Genomic DNA, 21,478 nt, shown 5'->3' on the forward strand with positions numbered 1-21,478 from the left:
ATAGTAGTAGTAATAATAATAGTAGTAACAGTAGTAGTAGTAGTAGCAGCAGTAGTAGTAGTAGTAATAATAGTAGTAGTAACAGTAGTAGTAGTAGTAATAATAATAGTAGTAACAGTAGTAGTAGTAGTAGCAGCAGTAGTAGTAGTAGTAATAATAGTAGTAGTAACAGTAGTAGTAGTAGTAATAATAATAGAAATAACAGTAGTAGTAGTAGTAGCAGCAGTAGTAGTAGTAATAATAGTAGTAGTAGTAACAGTAGTAGTAGTAGTAGTAATAATAATAGTAGTAACAGTAGTAGTAGTAGTAGCAGCAGTAGTAGTAGTAATAATAGTAGTAGTAACAGTAGTAGTAGTAGTAGTAGTAGTAGTAGTAGTAGTAGTAGTAGTAGTAGTAGTAGTAGTGGAAGTATTTATAAATAAAATAAACTAATAAAAAACATTTAATTGTTTGGAACGATTAAACAGTTATTGTTGTCATTAGCTAGCTTTATGAATTGTCGCAACATGCTTATGAATGATTAACTAAATAAAATTATACGTACCTATAGGTATGTGTGTATTTGTGTGCGTGGTTTGGTGTGGCAGTGTGTGTGTGTGTGTGTGTTTCTGTGAGTCTGTACGTGTATACATGTGAACTTAGTTACATTTTTATTAATGTATATATGTATGTAGTTGTGGAAGTAATAGAATTAATAGTAGCTGTTAGCATAAGCAACAAAAGCAGCATTAGTAGTAGTAGCAGTAGTAGAAGTAGTAGTAGTAGTAGTAGCAGCGATAAGTGCATCAGTAGCAGCAGCAGAAGCAGCAGCAGTAGTAGTTGTACTGCAAATTGTGAAAAACAGGTTTGTAATGATGAGTGGGATGGTGATGGGAATGTTGAAAATTTATATTTCTGTCATCTCCACGTCATGCGAGAATTAAATTTGTTTGTGCATCTACGTATGTAGGTGTGTGTGTGTGTGTGTGTGCGTGTGTGCGTGCGTGTGCGTGTGTGCGTGCGTGTGCGTGTGTGTATATATGTAGAGATTCAAAACTTGATATGGGTATTTGCTTAGGCTAAATATACTGTGATATATAACGCATGTATATGTGTATTTGTCCGTTTAAATACAAATTTGTACGTGTGTGTACCTGTATCCAAGTTTGTGTACGTATGTTTGTGTGTGTGTGTGTGCGCGTGTATGTGTGCGTGTGTAAGTGCGAATGTGTAAATCTGTACCATTTTCCCAGTAAACGTGTGAGCGTGTGTGTAAGTGTGAATGTGTGAGCATGTGTGTTTGTGCGTGTGTGTGCGTGCGCGCGCGTGTGTGTGTGTGGCGCGTAGAACAAGCTTTATTGTCTCTTCTCATTTGTCACTTGGTGTCTTTTTGCACGGGTCTCCTCTTCAATTTGTTTAGCATGCAAATGAGTGATGTTGTGCTACCAGCCTGCTACATCCACTACCACTACTACTGCTCCGTTTCTGTACTGTTGAATGAATGAATGGATGAACAAACGAATGAATGAATTGTTTGATGGATGATTGAATGAATGAATGAATGAATGAATGGAATGAGTGAATGAATGAGTGAAGGTTTAGAGAAAGATGTGTAAACAAAGGAATGACAGTCCTTCTGATTAGTTAAATACAATTGCAAATAAACTTGTGAGTGATTGTTTGATTGTGACTATATATATATATATATATATCAATATATATATATATAATATATAATATATATATATATATATATATATAGACCAAAAAAAGAAAGAGTGAATGAACGAAAGAACGAACGAACGAACGAAGAAATTAACGAACAAACGAAGAAATTAACGAAAGAACAAACAAACTAATAAATTAATGAATCACAGCCGTAGAGGCAGTAGTAGTATTGTTGTTTTTTTGTTTTATTATTACCATTGTTATAATAATAATAATTATTATTATTATTATTATTTTTATTTTTCTTATTATTGCCTGCGCGGAACATTCATCCATCACGCAGTTGTAGAAAAAGTAAGAATTTTTATTATTTTCTTGTTAGAGTGTACAAATTTTTCTCTCTTCTTTGACTAGTAAAAGTTTTGTGAGAATTGGCCTGCACGCTTGCACGCTGCCTTGTATTATCTCGCCTTGACTACTGCAACTCTCTGCTATATGGAACTCCGGCCTATCTAATTTCTTCTCTTCAGCTCATTCAAAACAGACTGGTAACCAAACTTGTTTTAGAATTATCTCGTTTGTCTTCTAGTATATCGTCTCTTGCTCACCTGCACTGGCTGCCGATTCATCAAAGCATCAAATATAAAATTGATGTCTTCACATACGAAACATTAAACACATCTCAGCCACTATATCTTCTCAAACTCTTTCGCCTTCGCTCATCTGTTAATCATCACCTTTGTCTGCCGTCATCATTGTAACTGCATCAACCAGTCAATAAACCAGCTCTCGCCAATGATGGTTTTTCATACTGTTCACCGTCAATACGGAACAGTTTGCCACTCATCATCATCATCCATCAACAATCATCGATAGAAACGTTGAAGAAGCGATTGAAGCGACGGCATCTGTTCGGACAGGCCTTTGCTGGCCGTGCTGACCTTTTGTTTAACCTGGTGCCTCTGACGCTATGCATAGGGCACATTTATATTATTGTTATTTAGTTGGCTGTCGTAAATAGGATGATAATGACGATGACGACGACGATGATGATGACGATGACGACGACGATGATGATGATGATGACAGATGGTCTTGATGTTTGAAAATTACAAACTCAACTACTAATGGCGAAGAGGAAGATGATTATGAGGAGAAATTCAATGTTAACAATTATCGAATTCTTTAATTAAAATTAATCGGATGATCATGATGATGATGATGATAATGATGACGATGTTGATGACGATGACGATGATGATGATGATGACGATGATGATGATGATAGGAACAATGATAATAGTGTTGACGATAATGATGATGATGGTGATGATTATAGTGATGATGGAAATTTCGATAATTTTATTTATTTAATTTTTTTGATTGACAAATTAGATAGATTAGAATTATTATTTTTCAATCTAAGAAGAAAAAATGGTTGTCAATCATTTAAACATGTCTCCATATTTTTCTGTTTTTCATCTTTACTTACTCACTCCCTCTCTCCCTCTTTTTTCTCCCTCTTTTCTTTTTCTTTTTTCTCTCTCCCTTTTTCTCTCTTTTTTTTCTCCCCTCTCTTTCTCTCTCTCTCTCTCTCTTTCTTCCTTTCTTTATAAATTTGTTCTTTGTTTCCTTCCTTTTTTCATTTTGTTTTTCTTTCTCTATCTTTCTCTTTCTTTCTCTCTCTCTCTCTCTCCCTCACAATTTTTTTTATATTTTTTTTACCTATCTTCTTTTCATCCATCTCTCGTTCCCTGCCGCATTTTCTTTTCTTTTTACTCGTAACTCTATTAACTTTACGTATGCATCCACATGCATGGCTTATATATTTTTCTATCTATGTATAGATGAATTAATGAATGAATTAATGAATGAACGAACGAACAAACGAAATGAACGAGCAAACGAAATGAACAATCAAACGAATTTATGAACGATTGAATGGATAGATGAATTGTTGATTGAATTGAATGTACGGTAAAAGCAATGGAAAAAGTTGTGAACATTTTTTAAAATCTCTTTTCAGTTATTCTCGCTCCCCTTCTTCTTTTCTCTCTCTCTCTCTCTTTCTTTCTCTCTTTCTCTCTCTCTCTTTTTCTTTCTTTATCTGTATCTTTCTTTGTCCAATTCTTTTTTAACTGTTTGTCAATTTTTCATTTTTTATTCACCTTCCTCTATCTAACTGTATATCTGTGTATCTAACTGTATGTATCTAATTGTATATCTATGTACCTAACTGTATATCTATGTATCTAACTGTATATCTGGGTATCTAATTGTATATCTATGTACCTAACTGTATATCTATGTATCTAACTGTATATCCATGTATTTAACTGTATATCTACTTATTTTTGATTGTTAATTTTTTTTTCTTAGATGTTTATTAAGCAAAAAATGTATCCTATTGATTTCTATATTTTCACGCAAGTAAAACCTTATGGTGCTTATTAGGAACGTGCGTATGTGCACGTGTAGTAAAATTTGTCTATTTAAACCCTCAATCTATTAGAGAATTATTCTCGTTGAATTTTATCTCCTGAGAAGAAAAGTTTGAAGGGATAATTAAAATTTTAGAATAAATTTTATAAAAAGTTATTTACAGGCACTTAAAAATGACGGAGATGACGAAGATGATGATGGTGACGAACATACTGGGGCTGATGGCGATGTGCTCTGCAAATGTTGAGTCTGGCTCTATTACTCGCGAAAGTTTGAAAATCTTTTTATTTTTTTAATTAATTTCTTAATTAATTAATTAATGAATTGATTAAATATTATTTATTCACTCATTTAATCATCTATTTATTTATTTTGGATTAGTTAATTCATGATTAACAAATCTAAATTACAACAGCACGCATAATAAAACTTCGAGCAATTTTTCTAAATGTTTCGTTAAATTTTTTTAATTCAAACTCCCCCAAAATCAAAATTCAACAAATTCAAACATTTCCTCGCGAAGCAGTGGCTGTCGATAGCGGATTCACGGGCTACTACAACGACGTCCCACTATATCCGGATTCTGGCCACGACGAATTTCAATCCGCTGATGAGGACTTCGACCACAGTCAGACCTTCGATGAGAATGATGGTAAGGAAGAGTTTAAAGATGCCAAAGTGGTGATCGCAATTGGCAAAGCCAACGAAGTTAAAATTGTTGTTGAGGAAGGTTCTGATAATGATGCCGACATTTCAAGCAGTGGTAGTCAGGGTGTTGGTGATACCGGAAGTGGTGGTTATGGAAGTGGTGGTTACGGAAATGGTGATTACGGAAGTGGTGGTTACGGAAGTGGTGGTTACGGAAGTGGTGGTTACGGAAGTGGTGGTTACGGAAGTGGTGGTTACGGAAGTGGTGGTTACACTGGTGGCTATAATTTGGGTGATGGCTATGGTGACAACAGTGGTGAGAGTGGCAGCAGTGGCGAGTATTCTGGCGACAGTGGCGAGTATTCTGGCGACAGTGGCAAGTATTCTGGCGACAGTGGCAAGTATTCTGGTGACAGTGGCAAGTATTCTGGCGACAGTGGCAAGTATTCTGGCGACAGTGGCGAGTATTCTGGCGACAGTGGCGAGTATTCTGGCGACAGTGGCGCGTATTCTGGCGATAACGGAAGTGGTGATGGTGGAAGTGGTGATGGTAGAAGTGGTGATGGTGGAAGTGGAGGGAGTGAAAGTGGTGATGGTGGAAGTGGAGGGAGTGAAAGTGGGGATGTTGGAAGTGGAGGGAGTGAAAGTGCAGATGGTGGAAGTGGAGGGAGTGGAGAAAAGTAAAATTCCGTTTAATCTGAGCGCCGAAGTTTCTTCTGCCATCAGTGATGTTGAGGATGTTGATTTCAATTTTTTAAACATTCAACATTAGAATGCTACCTAATATTTAACGAACTAGTAACGGACAAACTTGAAAAAAAAGAAACTTTTAAAAATATTTGTTAACAATTTATTCATTTAAAATTTTAATAAAATTTTATGTAATAAAAAAAACCTCACTTGTTTTTTTTCCAAATTATTGAAACAATGAAATTTCTAAGAATAAAACTGTATTAAGAACTGCAGAATTATGAAAAAATAAATAATTGACACAATTTAAGTGACATTTTTCAATATATTTGCGATAATCACACAAAAATTCAAATTAATACAACAATTCTATGAGACTTCAACAGAATTATTGTAAACAAAAAATTTTCAATTTGTAAAACATTTCATCAAATTATGTAACTGTGATTATTTCAAAGTACTACTGAACAAAGTCTTTGATGGTAGTATATTTTAGTAGAAAAGTACTCAAAAATGGTTGAAAATGTGGCCCTCGTAGACGGTGGCCACCAGGGAAACTCCCCAGGCAGACCACCCAGCCTGCCCTCCCTTATGAAAAAGTTAAAAATTGCACGTGCAAGAAACAGATGTGATAAATGAGAATAATAAGATTAAGAATGATAAAAATAATGATGATACTAGCTATAAAAAAAATAATAATTATCATTATTGTTATATTAATAATGATGATGATATGAGTGAACGATTAGGATTTAATACATTATGGAATTTTTTATTCGCTCAGATCATGATCATCTGAGTTTGATCAAAATTACAATGATGATGAAGATGATAATGAGGATTGTACACACGCACATAGAAACACACAGATACACAGACAAACACACATGCATACACAGACAAACACATATAAATATATAATTTTGCTTTTTAGAGAATATTTTATACTTAGCTGCTTATCTGCAATGAATATATGTAAAATAAGTTTACAAGTGGTTATGTTATGTTAACTCGTAACAAATCACTCAACAAATGATAATTTTGAAAAGGGTATCAATGTTTTTGAAGAAAGAACGAAACACGGTGTCATCTGGCAATCATTGTATCAGTTTGGACTCTGTCTAAAAATTAACCATGGAAGTTTTAACAATTGACAAAAAATTCTACACTCCACACTGCATTTACATAGCTGCTGAAAGGTGGAATTTTAATAGAAATTCCTTCTACCTGCAAATTAATCTTCACCTACGTACTGGCAAATAATACTTGCCTCAGGGGTTGTATCCCAACACACCAGGATTCAAAAAAAGGTAGGTGGGTTCTTTGCTCTGGAGCTCTTGACAAAAAAGAGCCTTCTACAATGGGGCTGAAAGGCATTCAAATTTAGACAGAACCGTAGTTTAACTTTTACTTTCCTCAAAATATAATTTTTTTTAATTTTCACTGAAAATTCGGAAAAAGTGGTAAACTTTTTGAAGAGGGTTTTGATCATGAAAATAATAAAGGGGCCTTTGATCCTTCTAATTCCATCAAGAGTTTTCACACTTGCACTTCCAGTCCTACCAACATTTGCTTGGAGAAGATGGGGATCTGACTGACTGTCAGGCAAAAAGAATTTAAACGAGATCAGTGCGAGATAGTAAGAAAAAAAAGAGAAAAAGATAGAAAAAGATAGAGAGAGAGAGAGAGAGAGAGAGAGAGAGAGAGAGAGACTAAATGAAAGGTAGTAAAAGAAGAGAGAAAAAGAAAAAAATATATAAATTATATTAAGGGAAATAAAGAAAGCGAGAGTGTGGGTTAAGAATTTTTACTATGATAACAAAATAAGAATAATAATAACTATAATTTAAGAATAATAATTATTATTATTGTTTTATAATAATGATGATGATGATGATGATGATACTATCGACAATGAAACCTATTCGGATTTATCCCGAAATCAATCAGCATTATGCGTTTGAGATGATGAGGATGGTGACGATGACATCAAACAACTGTCGGATTAATATAGATTGAAATGCTTGCCATGAGAAATTAATCTTGCCGGTACAAAACTGGTGACTGAATTAACCAAAATTTACCCGGAAAAAGGGATAGAGTTATAGGATTGCAATGGGTAACATTTTCAATCAATTTATTTACCACTCGTGCCATATATAAAAAAAAAACATCACTGATTGAGCGGACGATATTAATAGTTTGCATAATTCCACCCCCCACGCCGATTTAACATTTCCATGTCGTTATTTCTAGTTATATTAGCTTTGACAAACAAATAGCAGTGTACATATCATTTTTATTATTAAAATCACAAAGGCTGCGCTCTATACACCAGATACATACTCACCACACATCAACACCATAAGACGAATACACACACACCTACACACTCACGCACACGCACACACATACACTCAAACACATACACACGCAGATAAATGCACTCATACACGCACACTCGAACACAGGTGCACACTTATACAGGTAAACACACACAAAAACACTCACATACACATACATACACACACATACATACACACACACATACTTACACAACTTGTTTGCACGTGCAGACAATTCCCATTAAACATATGATATATGATGGTATTCGAACCATGGAACATCGCGTAATAACAGAGCGAGACATGGCGCTTTTACCGACTGAGCTATTATTAATTTTATTGTATTTGTTGTTCTTGTGAAATTATTTGTATCAATGTTTGTGCTGTTGTCATTGTGTTTGTTGCTGATAATGTTGTTGTTGTTGTTCTTGGTGGCGGTGTTGTTGTTGTTCATATCATTGCTATTATAATTTTGGTTAAATTTTTTGATAATCTCAGGATCTATAGCAGCATTTGTCTACTCCCTAACTGATGAAGATGATGACGACAAAGATGATGATAAAGTTGTCGATAATACGGAAGACGATGATGATAAAATGAGATTGATAATGAATGTGATGATGACGATAACGAAGGTGATAGCAATGATGACGACGACGACGATGATGAAGTTAATGGTGATAATTATGATGGTGAATAAGTTAATGATAACTTGGTGATAGATTAAAACTGGCGTAAAAATTTCGATAGCTGACTAAGGTCCAGTGACTATGGCCAGTGCCGACTCTAGGCACAGACAAGAGAGGGAGCTACCTCGGACGGCACTTTCCTAGCCCCCTCTGTCACCACCAAGAAATAAACGTAATTTAATTATTTTTTCGATCAATATGGCAGAGGCATGATCTAATTTGTAACTTCGTGAAGTTCGAACATGATCAGACGTCCTCTTCTTCTACTTCCGACTGGTCCGTACTAAATGTGGACTTACAATTCTTACAATGAAAATAGTTATCGCTAACGCAATACAAAAAAATGTCAACCAGAACACATTGTTTATTTTCACAGATTTAAAGGTTTTAAAGATCAAATGTTTTTCTTATGAAACTCGAGGTGATACCACTATAAATCCGAGAGGTAGATTTAAATTGAATGTTTTAATTGCATTTTGGATAGTGTTATAAGTTTAATTGAAGAAGGTGATGTTTTTCTATTCCCGCACAATATTGCATGTATTAAAAGAGATTATTCATAGGAATGTTTTAGAGAAAAATGTTTACATCTTCCCTAAAATATTAAACACGGATACTTCTGCAGATATTGATAGCATGGAACTATTTGATGAATTGCTTGCATTGTCTGGATTAATTGAACCAAAAACGTCACCATTAAAAGTACTGGAGTTTATTTTAAGAAACAATTATTCCACTCCAAATATTTTTATCGCATTTCGAATTCTGTTAACACAGGCAGTGTCTGTTGATTCTGGAGAGCGTAGTTTGTCAAAACTGAAGTTAATTAAAGATTACTTAAGATCTACTATGTCACAAAATCGTTTGACAGGTCTATCTTTACTTTCTATAGAAAGTGATATTGCCAAAAAAATAAATTTTACTGAACTATTGAAGGCTTTTGCATATGGAAAGAGTAGGAAAGTAAATTTCTCTTACTAATTCATGTTGAAATATGCCCATTTTGTATGTAATTTGCTCGTTTTTTGTGTTTGTACTGTTTGGATTTAATGTCTTGCAAATATGCGAGTTTGTACGCCACTCAAAGTTTAACTTTAAGGCATTTATTTAATATATTGGGGCTTTTAAGTTAAGGGTGGCAAACTGGGATCTTGCCTGGGGCTGCCAAAAACCTTGAGCCGACACTGATTATGGCCATAAGGTTGGTAATGACGGTGGTGAGAAAGCATTAAAATAATAATTATTGTAGCAATTATTTCATATTTTTGAAAACAATTTAAAAAAATTTTTCCTTTTTCATTGACGATCAAACATTTAATGCACATATTAGGTTTTCGCTAATCAATTTATCAAAATGTTTGATTTTTTCAATCATTAACGAATCAATGCAGATTTATTATTCCTTACTGAAATACTATTCACTCAGTAATTTATATTTAGCTATTACTTTGTACATTTGCACTGAAAAATATGTATGTAGTATGTACGTGTGAGTATAGGGAGTTGTGATGAGATTATTTTCTATATAAGCGCCAGCGAATAGCGATTAATTACATCCGAAATTGTCTAGCAAGACATTCCTACTACTACTACAACAACAACAACAGTGAATATCTTTGTGAGATATCTGAGAAGATGATGATGAAGTTGATGTTTGTGGCAATGGTGGTTGGGCTGAAGATGGCGATGGTGCCCGCACAGTTTTCTGGTGAGAAATTGAAAAATATTTTTCTGCTTTTATTTGCTAAGTCTTGGTAATTTATGTACTAATTCCTGTATAATTTGGATCCCGTACAAAAACAGGAAATGGCTTTGGAGGTAGTGGCGGTCCTGGAGCTGGTGGTAACATGGGGTCAAAAAGCGGTCCTGGAGGTGGTGGTAACATGGGGTCAAATAGCGGTCCTGGAGCTGGTGGTAACATGGGGTCAAATAGCGGTCCTGGAGCTGGGGGTAACATGGGGTCAAATAGTGGTCCTGGAGCTGGTGGTAACATGGGGTCAAATAGCGGTCCTGGAGCCGTTTGCAGTGGTAACATGGGGTCAAATAGCGGTCCTGGAGCTGGTGGCATTGGTAACATGGGGTCACCTAGCGGTTCTGGAGTACCCGCGTCTCCAGCTTCTGGATCTGGAAGTGAGGTTGGAAGCGGCTTATGGAACAATAACAAAAGATCGGAGGAATCCTCTGGCAGTTCCGAGTCAGCGGACGACAGTGGTGATGTTTTTGAATAATTCAATCAGTTATTTCTTATTCTTGTCAGTTGCGTTTTAATTTGATTTCTTACGATAAAAAGTATTTTAATATATATTAAATTTATTCAATATTTTTACTAGTCTGAATGTTATGTAATTTTCATGTTTCAATCAAAATATCTGGCTCACTGATTTTTTCAAAAATTAATTTTTACGACTTGAAAAAAGCGAACTCGAAAAACTAAGAGAGATATTAAAAGATTTCAAATATAAAGAATTATGTCGAATTCGATGCCGAATTTAATAAATAATCTATCTAATTATCAAATTTAACAAACTAAACAGGTAGCTATGATCAGAATTTTGAGGTAATTGAATTTTTTGCCGAAGAATATTCTCAGAGTTTGAACTATACTACTGAGGACATTGACCTCAACAACATGTTTGAAAAATATAAGAATGCGATAAACTACAGTGGTATTTTGTTTTAAATATTTTTTAAATTCATACCTTCCATTGCATTGATTGTGTTCTTAGGTTAAGCCATCAAACCTCTCTTATATCGATTTCATTTATATGTTTGAAAATATTTTTGAATTTGCAAATGTAAAGCATCGTCTAAGTCTTTACAACTTGTACAAGCACTAGTTTAATCATGTGCAACGTTTTAAAAATTCTATTTGATATGCTCATCTCACAAAACTCGCCAACCATTTTGAATATTAATAACATTCTAATCAGCCAAACACCTTGAATAATTTCTTAAATAATTCATCCAACTCATTAAATTAACAGACAAAACAGGCGGCTCTGAAATTGACTTTGACCTTATAGCAGGATTCTTGAACAAAGTAATCAAGGATTTGAACATTTCCACTGAGACTTTAACTTCTCAGGAGGTTAAGGATATGTACAATCAATTGATGCAGGATGACTCCAGGGCTAGTGGAGATAAGAAATGATGTCCAGAAAGTTCTAGATCGGAGAATTAATGACTATAATGTAGAATTTTATATTTTAATGACAAATTTTATAGGCTTCGGTTTGAGAAAAAAAAACCTGAAACTTTATTTTAAAATTAAATTCAAATCTAAAATATTATTTTGAAAATTTAACAATTATCTGAACATTTGTTTCAATAAAATCATTCTGCAATTAATTCTTACAAAGTCTTCTAAATAAATAAATAAAGAATAAAAATTTTAACTTGAAAGAAGGTTTTGCCAGACAGACTGTCATAAAACCAAAACACGCTCCTACACAACATTTTGACCAGTCTTACTATTTATAAATTTTTACCATTGCTACCTACAGAGTTTTTCTATTTAGAACATGCATTCAACAAAGGTTTGTAAATCCTCTATTTATTGTTCTCAGTGCATTTAAGCCGTAGTCTTGTAACAAAAAATTATTTTAGTCCTTCATAATGCAGCTCTGTCAAACGTACAACTGCTTAAAATTTAACATTTGTCCTTCAAAGTCTGTACGCAAAACGTATGATAGTATTTTAGTTTCGGACAGACAGTATTCGAACCAGGGCATTGCATCATAATAACGAGAAACATGGCACTTTTTCCGACTGAGCTAACTTACCAACAGAACTGACGAGTCGTGTTACAAAGTTTGAAGGCCTTGATGAAGATGAAAAGATATTTAGAGAGAAACTTACACCTTTAAAATCTGTCTTCCATTTTGCGTGTTTTTGATTTTATGTGGGATCTAAACCTTATTTAAGCTTTCCACAGTAGTTTTCATTCTGGCGGTTGATTACTTTGCGAGTTATTTATTGGGGTGGTAGTAAATGTTTGTGAAGGTAGACGAATTCAATTTCAAGGCGTGGTTGAAAAATTGTCAGCTGCTCAAGGAGTTTTAAATCGGTGTCTATTGATTGGTACAGTGAATAAGTTTACAAATTTTGAGGTTATGACTGAAATGTTTGAGTAAATTGAATTTTAAAAAGTACATTCTACAGTGATAACTAAAATAAACTGTTTTTAAGACAAAAATATTTTCAGAAAAACCAAAATAAAAAATAAAAATATTTAAATTTCGATGTTTCAGCTGTTGTTACTCCCATTTTCAAAACATTTTTATGATCTAAAACGTTTCCAACAAAAATGTGGGATAAGCAATGAAATGGTACCCATTTTTTAAAAAAAGGTACCCTATTTTCATTAAAAAAAAACTTTTTGATTTCGTAAATATCTAGGGTCCTTGCTCCATCTAGCCTCAAAATCTCAAACTTCAAAGTCTTCAAAATCCAAGTCAGAGTGTCGAAGAGACAGAATTTATGGGAAAATAACCAGAGAGAAAGAGAGAGAGATGGAGAGAGAGTGAGAGAATGAATACGTAAAATGAGTTAATAAACAGGACTTTCCACAATTTTAAATACGAATATTATAATACCAATAGTTATTAATAAATTTTTATGATGATAGAAATAACGAAAATTACAGCCCTAATACTAATAATTTGGGATCCCTCCAAGAATAATCAAAGACCTTTGCTAAAATATAATCGTATCAGGTCCGTTTGTATCATGTATGTTTGTCCGTTCAACAGCTTGTTGTTGTTCACCAAATATACAAAGCTAAAAAACATTGAATTTTAAATAAACAGGTATATTAATAAGAATAGGGACAAATTTCAGGTAGGACTGCCTCGAGGTCTGTCTCTCCACAAAAGGGATATCCACACCCTAGCTTAATTTCTATCGTGGGGGGGTCTCAAGTCTTATCTTGCCTATACCGCTGCTAGATAAAGGATTAAGAAACATTATTATAGTTATAATAATTCTAATTTAACTGTTGGTGATGATAACAAAATTTAAAATAAAACAACAATAATAATAACAAAACAATTATATTAATAATAAATAATAACATTAATAATAATAACTAATTCAATAGATTGAAATTTCCGATAGCATAATGAAACGATCAATTAGATTGAATTATATACACAAAGCAGATAAGAAATTTTTCTATCCATATAGAGATGTTGATAAAGATGATGACGACGACGACGACGATGCAAATGATAAGACTGATAACATGTGTTATCATGATGGAGTAATTGCGATATATAATAATGAATGACGATTTTTCACGGACGCTAGCCTAGTACACTGGCCTGCTTCAAATGCAAGTTTAGTCGTTTAAAAAAATCTTTCATACATATCTGTCAGAAATATGTGTTTCTGTTAAAAGTTTGAATGTGTGTGTACGTGTGTATGTGTTTGTGTGTGTGTATGATGTGTGTGTGCTTATTTTTGTGTGTGTTTGTGTGGTTCGATGTTAAACGTCGTCTTTTCAGACACGAGTCAACCTTAAAGCTAAAATAACGTAAACGCTAATACAAGACAATTTGGCAATCTAACCGAAAAATATTTTTTCTAATTATACTTATAACTACAATTATTATTATTATTATTGTTATTATTATTATTATCGTTATCATTTTTATCATTATTTTCATCGTCGTCGTCCTCTTCATCTTTTTTATTGAAAATATCAATATTAAATCTTACATAGGATGAATGCATTTTTATCGTCTCAAAATATTTTAAGTTTTTAACGGTTTGTAAAAAAGAAGATGCTGGTGATGATCGTTATAATGATGGTGATAATGATGATGGTGACGATGACGACCGGCTAGAATGATGATGATGGTGGCGATGGTGGTGAAATTGTAATGATGAAACTTGTGATAAAAATGGAAAATGGCATGCGATTAGTTGAGAATCTCTTTCCATTTGAACCATGTCACTGCAGCAACGCGGTCATGCAACTTTCTTGAAAATTTAATATATGTAAGTGATATTTATTTTCTCTAACTTGTTAAATTTCTACATTGGTTACTACTCTCTTTTACTTGATCTTTTCGCATGAGGTTAAAGGTTTAAAGGTCAATCTCTCATGGGCACCTGCATCGGAGGTCACCGTGAAACCTTACCATGGCAATGAAGTTGATGAAGAAAATGGTGATGAAAATTATGAAAAATAAATTTTAACAACAACTTTTCATTCATCTGAAAAAAAGATTTTGTACATTTCATAATTCGTTCGTCAATTCGTCAATCAATTTGATTTTCCCAACCGTTTATCGACTCAAGAAATCCATGTAGCTTACAACTTACTCTTTCTTTAGTTATTAAGATACCAAGTATAACTTGTTCACAATTTAATACTGAAAATACGTATAATTGTGTCAATTTATATTAATGTATATACATAACAGACGTAACTGAATTTTCTATAAAAACGCCCGAGAGCAGCGTTAAATTACATACAAACTGTGGCCTGCTAGACGTGGGTACAGCTAAAAATTTAATATTTTAACAGAAAGAAGATGAAAAAGACTATGGTCATGGCGATGATGGCGACTGTGGCGATGGTAGTGGCGATGGTGGGGCCCGCAATGCCTGCAAGCCTTTTTGAAGCTAAAGCAAAAAGTAAGACGAAGTTAATTAAGTTGGTCTATGTAGTTGAATAATTAATTTTGTAACAGTGTACAGACGATATTTTTATATAATGTAGTATTTCTGTAATGGTGAAGTAATTTTGCATTGATGGTGTAACTTGCATCAGCAATGTGATTTCGTAACACCCCAAACAGGAAATTACTTTGATTCGGCAGACGATGGAGGATACGACTCATTTGGTAAAATTTTAAATTTTCCATTTGATATACATTTTTCAGTTTAATATGCATCCTAATATTGAAAAAGTTAAAAATACACGATATTTGATAATTTTTCAAATCGACAAATCAACAGCATTTAATTTGACGCTGAGATAGATCATAACCGAAAATAATTACTGAACTTTTTAAAGCAATGAATTAACTTTAAACATTTAATCACCTAAACTAACAAACAAAAACAATTCAGGGGAATTCGAAGACGCAGAGCTGGTTATTGCCATAGGAAAAACCCCAAAGGTTCAAATTAAAGTTGTTGAGCATAAAAGAGACGATGAACCAGATTTCTCTGGCTACTACCCATATTATTCCGGCTACTCCGGTTACTCCGATTATTCCGGTTACTCCGGTTATTCCGGCTACTATCCAGATTACTCCGGGTACTCAGGTTATTCCGGTTACCCAGATTATTCCGGTTATTCTGGCTACTACCCAGATTACTCAGGTTATTCCGGTTACCCAGATTATTCCGGTTACTCTGGTTATTCCGGCAATTTTGGTTATTCCGGCTACTATCCAGATTATTCCGGTTATTCTGGCTACTACCCAGATTATTCCGGTTACTCTGGCTACTACCCAGATTATTCCGGTTATTCTGGCTACTATCCAGATTACTCAGGTTACTCCGGTTATTCCGGTTACCCAGATTATTCCGGTTATTCTGGCTACTACCCAGATTACTCAGGTTACTCCGGTTACCCAGATTATTCCGGTTACTCTGGTTATTCCGACAATTCTGGTTATTCCGGCTACTATCCAGATTACTCCGGTTACTCTGGTTATTCCGGTAACTCTGATTATTCTGGATACAACCCAAATCATTCCGGCTACTCCTCTGGTTATTCTGGCTATCCAGATTATTCCGGTTTTTCTGGCAGCGATGGCGGAGATGAAAGTGGTTACAGTTCCTCTGGTTACGATGGCAGTGGTGAAAAGAAATAAAATGTTGTATCAAACTATTCCATCACTCGGTGACAGCAGCACGCAATGAATATTATGCCAACTGCAGTTTAAAAATACTTGAGACATTCTAATTTATTCCTAATTGAACATGCAAAATTGCCGAACGTTTTGAAATGTTTTAAATGTTTGAAGTGATTTTAATAAAACATTTTTTGATTAAAAAATTTGTTTGGAGTTTTTTTTCATAACGGTATAAAGATGAAGTCGATATGTTTAAATAATACAAAACTAGCAGCCATATGTAATGGAAGTAGTAGCAGCAACTTTAGTACCGTTAAAAGTAGTAGTAGCAGTAGTAGTAAAGTAGCAGCAGCAGTAAAAGTAATACTATTAACAATTTAAACAATGTGTACGTCGTAAGTTTCTGCACAGCCGATTTCATACACACGTACCTAACACAAACTCCTAATAAAAAACTTTTTTTATTCGCAGCCAGGTAAAAACTAAAAAATGTCGCTATTGATATAGCTCCTCCCACTCATCATCCTCCAATCCTCATCGCCATCATCATTCCATCCTCATCATTCCATCCTCATCATTCCATCTTCCTCATCATCATCGTGCCAAATATCTTTCAACCATTATCACCAACGTCGTCGTCATATCATCGCTACTGTAAGGAGTTTTAAATACGAAAATTATACGTTTAAGTTAAAATCTTTACTAAAAGCGATTACAATAAATTATGGCTATAATTATCTATTATTATTATATATTATTAATTATTATTATTTTGTTGAAATCATCATTATCACATTTGAGAAATAAAAAATGTTAATGAAAACCTTCAAAAAAAGTATATATATATATATATATATATATATATATATATATATATATATATATATATACATGTAAAAAATTCGTGCAAACAAATTGTAAATGTATATATATATATATGTATGTGTGTGTGTGTGTGTGTGTGTGTGTGTGTGTTGTGTGTTGTGTGTGTGTGTGTGTGTATAACTCACACCATATCTAAATTTTTGTTAGAAGTTTTCATTACAAATTTCCCTTTACGTAAATTTTTATCATTATTATTATTATTATTATTATTATTACTATTATCTTTAACTATGACAAAGGCATCAATTGGTATGGGTGGTCTGTTTGAATTTTCATTCGCAACGTTACTATCTCCAGGGGTATTAACTTGGATGTGTCTAAAATTATCATTATTATTATTATTGTTATTATTATTATTATTATTATTATTATTATTATTATTATTATTATTATTAGTAGTAGTAGTAGTAGTAGTAGTAGCAGTAGTAGTAGTAGTAGTAGTATTGCTATTTTTATTATCATTATAATTATTATTATTATTATTACTACTACTATTACAAGCTACAGTACTGACACTTTCGAAGTTATTTGAATTACTGAGCAAAGTCGCAGGTGTAGTAGCAGCCGTTGCAGCAGCAGTAGTAGTCGTAGTAGTATTAGTGTCTACGGTAGTGGCCGTAGTAGCAGTAGTACTGGGTTCTTGCGTTGAAGTATTATTTGCAGTATTATTAGAGGTGTGAATTGACGGATTGTTAACATCGTAAGAGTAAGTTGTAGAGTTAGTATTATCATTGTCGATACTAACTGAACTAGTATAGTCATTGTCATTGCTAATTGTAGTACCAGCAGTAGAAACAGGAGTGTTTGAATGTAATTTGTCGCTAGGTGGTAGAAGATTCGATGTTAATGAGTTTGAGATTGATTCGTTTATCTCGTCATCTTCGTCGTCGTCGTTGTTGTTAATTTTGTTGTTGTTGTTAATTTTGTTAGTGTTGTTGTTGTTGTTGATGTTTTTGCGGTTGATTGAGCTGCTAGTGTCGTTACCGTCCTCACCACGTGTGCCGCCAATGTTCAATGGCTGACCATCGCCGGGACTTGAGAGATTTTTACATCTAAGATTAGTTTCACCGACACCACCACCATATACAATTTTTGAACCACGATCGACCGGAGCTGCACCGCCAACAATATCGCCACCATTACGACATCCACTCACTGTAGTTGCATGGACAGCAGTAATCGTAGCAATGTTATTGTCAGGGTCGACAGTTGTGGTAGTTGCGTTACTTGAAGCAGCTGCCGTGACTCCACCATCTGCCAGCGACGACGACGACGACACTTGAGGCGAGGAGGATGACGAGTACCCCGAAGAAATTACACGCAACGAAATTTCATCATCCAAAACGTTCGAAACTCCGCCAACCGAGGCAGTAGTCGTCGTTGCAACCGTTTTGCTTGACGATCTTCTGGAAGAGCCATTCCGCCAGTCCTTGCCGCTTGATTTTCTACCGCTGCCAGGTGCTGCCAGCTCTCGCGGGTATGGCGGCGGAAGAATTAAACCGTTTCCCGGTAAACTAACCGTATTACCGTCATAGAATCGAACAGCTGAACCGGTATCCTCTTGATCGACTAGTCGTATAGCCGTGGTAGTCGTGGCAGGACCGTCGGTATTGGACTCCGCTTCGACGGTCGATTCGACAACAAGAGCATACGGAGGAGGAACATCCCTACGAACTCCGAAACCTCTCAAACCTCGTCCGGTACTGCTAGTTGGATCGTCCGGATCTTCGGTTCTCGGCTTGCGTCTGCTGTAGAGGAAGACGGCGAACATGATGATGCCGATGACGAGGAGGCAGGCTGTGACTGCGAGAACCACACCCAGAACTATTGACCACTCTGTCAGCGGTTCAACAATTTCATCGTTTATCAATTCATAATTCTTGAACATTTTTTAACTTTTGTCATTTAACGGTTTTGAATATATGAGAAGAAATACTTAAAAACAAAACATTTCCGCTAATTGAACCACGCATGAACAATTACTGTTGGCAATTGTAATTGAAAATTAAGAACAACAAAGACTATTAACCGTCTGGTTGACCGTCTGGTTCATCTTTGCTATCTGTTAAAAATTTTGAAAAATCCAGTAGATAATAAAGTCATAATTTCAAATTTTTTTCAAGTTTGATTACAAACTAAAGTCTACATTCACCAAGCTCAAAACTTTCATCTCACTACTTGAGCAAATTGAAACTTATTTCATCCCTCTCCTATCTGCACAGATCCATATCTTCTCACTCCTATTACTGCTCAGTCTTCTCTACAAAACCACAATCCATTTCACAAACTCAAAATATAAATGGAACCACCAAGTCTTATTTGGTTGGTCTTGTGGAAATGTGGGAACTGAATCTAACCATGCGAATGATCGAAACAGCCGGTTGAGTTGTGGTAGTACCAGCTGATACTCATCCACCAGGCTTTCTGCCATTCCGTAGAGTTCTGTGCACACTTTCTCGAAGAGTTCAGGGCATTGGACATGCAGTTTCCATACAGATCTTCAACTCTGTGAATGGGATAATGAAAGTGTGTGAGTGCGTGTGTGCGTATGTGTAGGTATGTATGTATGTATGTGTGCTTGCGTGTGTGTGTGTATAAGGCATGTACAAGTATACGTGTATAAAAATCATCATTCCATCATCATCATCATTATTATCATCATCACCACAACAAACTAACTTGCATTTGAAGTCATTAACGTTGTAAACTGAACGATTATTGACCAAATTGAGAGATGAAACTTTCCACTTGTTACAAACCTCAGCCTGACTGACTACGAAGGGATCAAGGAAACATGACTGGTAGGCTTCGTACTCTAATGCAGGCAGGCAGAGGGGAGGAGCAAAGAAACATGAATAAATTATAATAAATTATCATAAATTTGATGGATTGTAATGAATTGTATGATGTGTAACATATTTTAATGAATTGTAACGAACTGTAATGAGCTGTAATGAATTTTGTGCGTGTCTTATATATGTGTTCAAGTGCTCCAACCTCTCAAGTTATCGCTGACACTGCAAAATATTTTCATGGTCTTCAAAGCCCCAAGGACAAGGTCATCATCATCGGTCATGGTGACTATATTCGACCAGTAAGGGTTTAGGCAGTCAGTGAAATTTTTGTAAACGCTGTAAAATTGAACTTAAGTTTTAATGACTGTATATGTATGTAATCAGAAATGTATGTAATGTAATAAAATGTAAGGTATGTAATATAATGTAATGTGGTGTTTCATTTATGTAATGTAATGTATGTATGAAATTTATGTAATATAATGTAGAATGTTGTTAAAAAAAGACATCTTAAACATAATATTTCAGTCAAATTAAGATAATTATCATAAAATTGTTTTTCAGTAAGCACTGGCTATTATATTTCAGATTTTAAAAAATCTTACAAAAAAAGATTTAAAACAAAGAATATACAAGAACAAAAATAGAAACAAAGAATACATACACGCATTTTTCTTTCAGTGAATTTTCAGTGGTGTTCCATACAGGTAAATCGACTGCAAAATCGGTGAAGCTGATGTTGTGGCTTTTGGCTAGCCTGAAACAATGAACCGTGTCGTTGAAGATGATGTTACCACTGATGACTTTGTTGTTGAAGTAAAATTTGGTGTCGTTGCTGTTGTTGATGCCAGGTTCTGTGGCGTCATTTGTGTTGTTGTTGTTGTTGATGGTGACGATTTTGTCATTATTTAAAATGACGTTGTTATAAACGGTGGCTGTTTTGTTGTTGTTGCTTGGATTAGTAACGTTGTTGTTATTGTTGTTGTTGTTGTTGAGGTCTTGGTTAGAGATCACATCTACAATTAAAATGGTTAATTAACTTTTACAATTAATAAAGAGTGAAATTCTGACAAAAAATTCAGTTAAAAACAACAAAAAAAAAACCCCTTACCTGTCAGGATGTGACAGAAGATGAAGAGGCCCCACAACAATTTGTAAACCATTTTTTCAGATTTCATATCAAAAAATTAAGTTATTTTTCTTATTTATTAGCAGTCTGTTTCTTTACTTCAGTATTCTGAAAATGAAAAGACAAAAGAGTTTATATAGAAACCAGAACATTTAATTATGTAGGAAAATAATAAATATTGATAAATTACAAAATAAAAAGTTTAATTTTTTTATAGTTTAAACAAATAAGATCTTAATCAATTTATTATGCATTTTTTTCTATTAAACAGTTATATCATTATACCCATATGCCATGGAGAGAGAGAGAGAGAGAGAGAGAGAGAGTTATCCAATTTATCAACAAATCAAGATAGATTTAACATACAACATGTTCAAAAAACACATCTCTTTTA

The 21,478-nt window shown here is 34.3% G+C and overlaps 4 protein-coding genes across 4 annotated transcripts; 3 read left to right on the forward strand and 1 right to left on the reverse strand.

Annotated features, from left to right (window-relative positions):
- Positions 1-4,262: 4,262 nt before the first annotated feature.
- HELRODRAFT_173524 (hypothetical protein) lies at positions 4,263-5,421 on the forward strand (the record flags this gene model as incomplete). Its single annotated transcript, XM_009020131.1, has 2 exons — positions 4,263-4,359; positions 4,505-5,421. The coding sequence occupies 2 exons, from the start codon at positions 4,263-4,265 to the stop codon at positions 5,419-5,421; spliced, it is 1,014 nt and encodes a 337-aa protein (XP_009018379.1).
- Positions 5,422-10,096: 4,675 nt separating this feature from the next.
- On the forward strand, positions 10,097-11,612 carry HELRODRAFT_173525 (hypothetical protein; the record flags this gene model as incomplete). The annotated part of the gene is made up of 4 exons (XM_009020132.1): positions 10,097-10,169; positions 10,265-10,672; positions 10,996-11,127; positions 11,446-11,612. The coding sequence occupies 4 exons, from the start codon at positions 10,097-10,099 to the stop codon at positions 11,610-11,612; spliced, it is 780 nt and encodes a 259-aa protein (XP_009018380.1).
- Positions 11,613-15,018: 3,406 nt separating this feature from the next.
- Positions 15,019-16,293, forward strand: HELRODRAFT_173526 (hypothetical protein; the record flags this gene model as incomplete). Its single annotated transcript, XM_009020133.1, has 2 exons — positions 15,019-15,103; positions 15,542-16,293. The coding sequence occupies 2 exons, from the start codon at positions 15,019-15,021 to the stop codon at positions 16,291-16,293; spliced, it is 837 nt and encodes a 278-aa protein (XP_009018381.1).
- Positions 16,294-17,239: 946 nt separating this feature from the next.
- HELRODRAFT_191971 (hypothetical protein) lies at positions 17,240-21,118 on the reverse strand (the record flags this gene model as incomplete). Its single annotated transcript, XM_009020134.1, has 7 exons — positions 17,240-18,996; positions 19,190-19,222; positions 19,518-19,666; positions 19,840-19,975; positions 20,158-20,291; positions 20,620-20,971; positions 21,067-21,118. The coding sequence occupies 7 exons, from the start codon at positions 21,116-21,118 to the stop codon at positions 17,282-17,284; spliced, it is 2,571 nt and encodes an 856-aa protein (XP_009018382.1). The 3' UTR covers positions 17,240-17,281.
- Positions 21,119-21,478: the final 360 nt, after the last annotated feature.

Source organism: Helobdella robusta, assembly GCF_000326865.2.
Source record: "Helobdella robusta unplaced genomic scaffold HELROscaffold_26, whole genome shotgun sequence".
Taxonomy (NCBI): Eukaryota; Metazoa; Annelida; class Clitellata; order Rhynchobdellida; family Glossiphoniidae; genus Helobdella; species Helobdella robusta.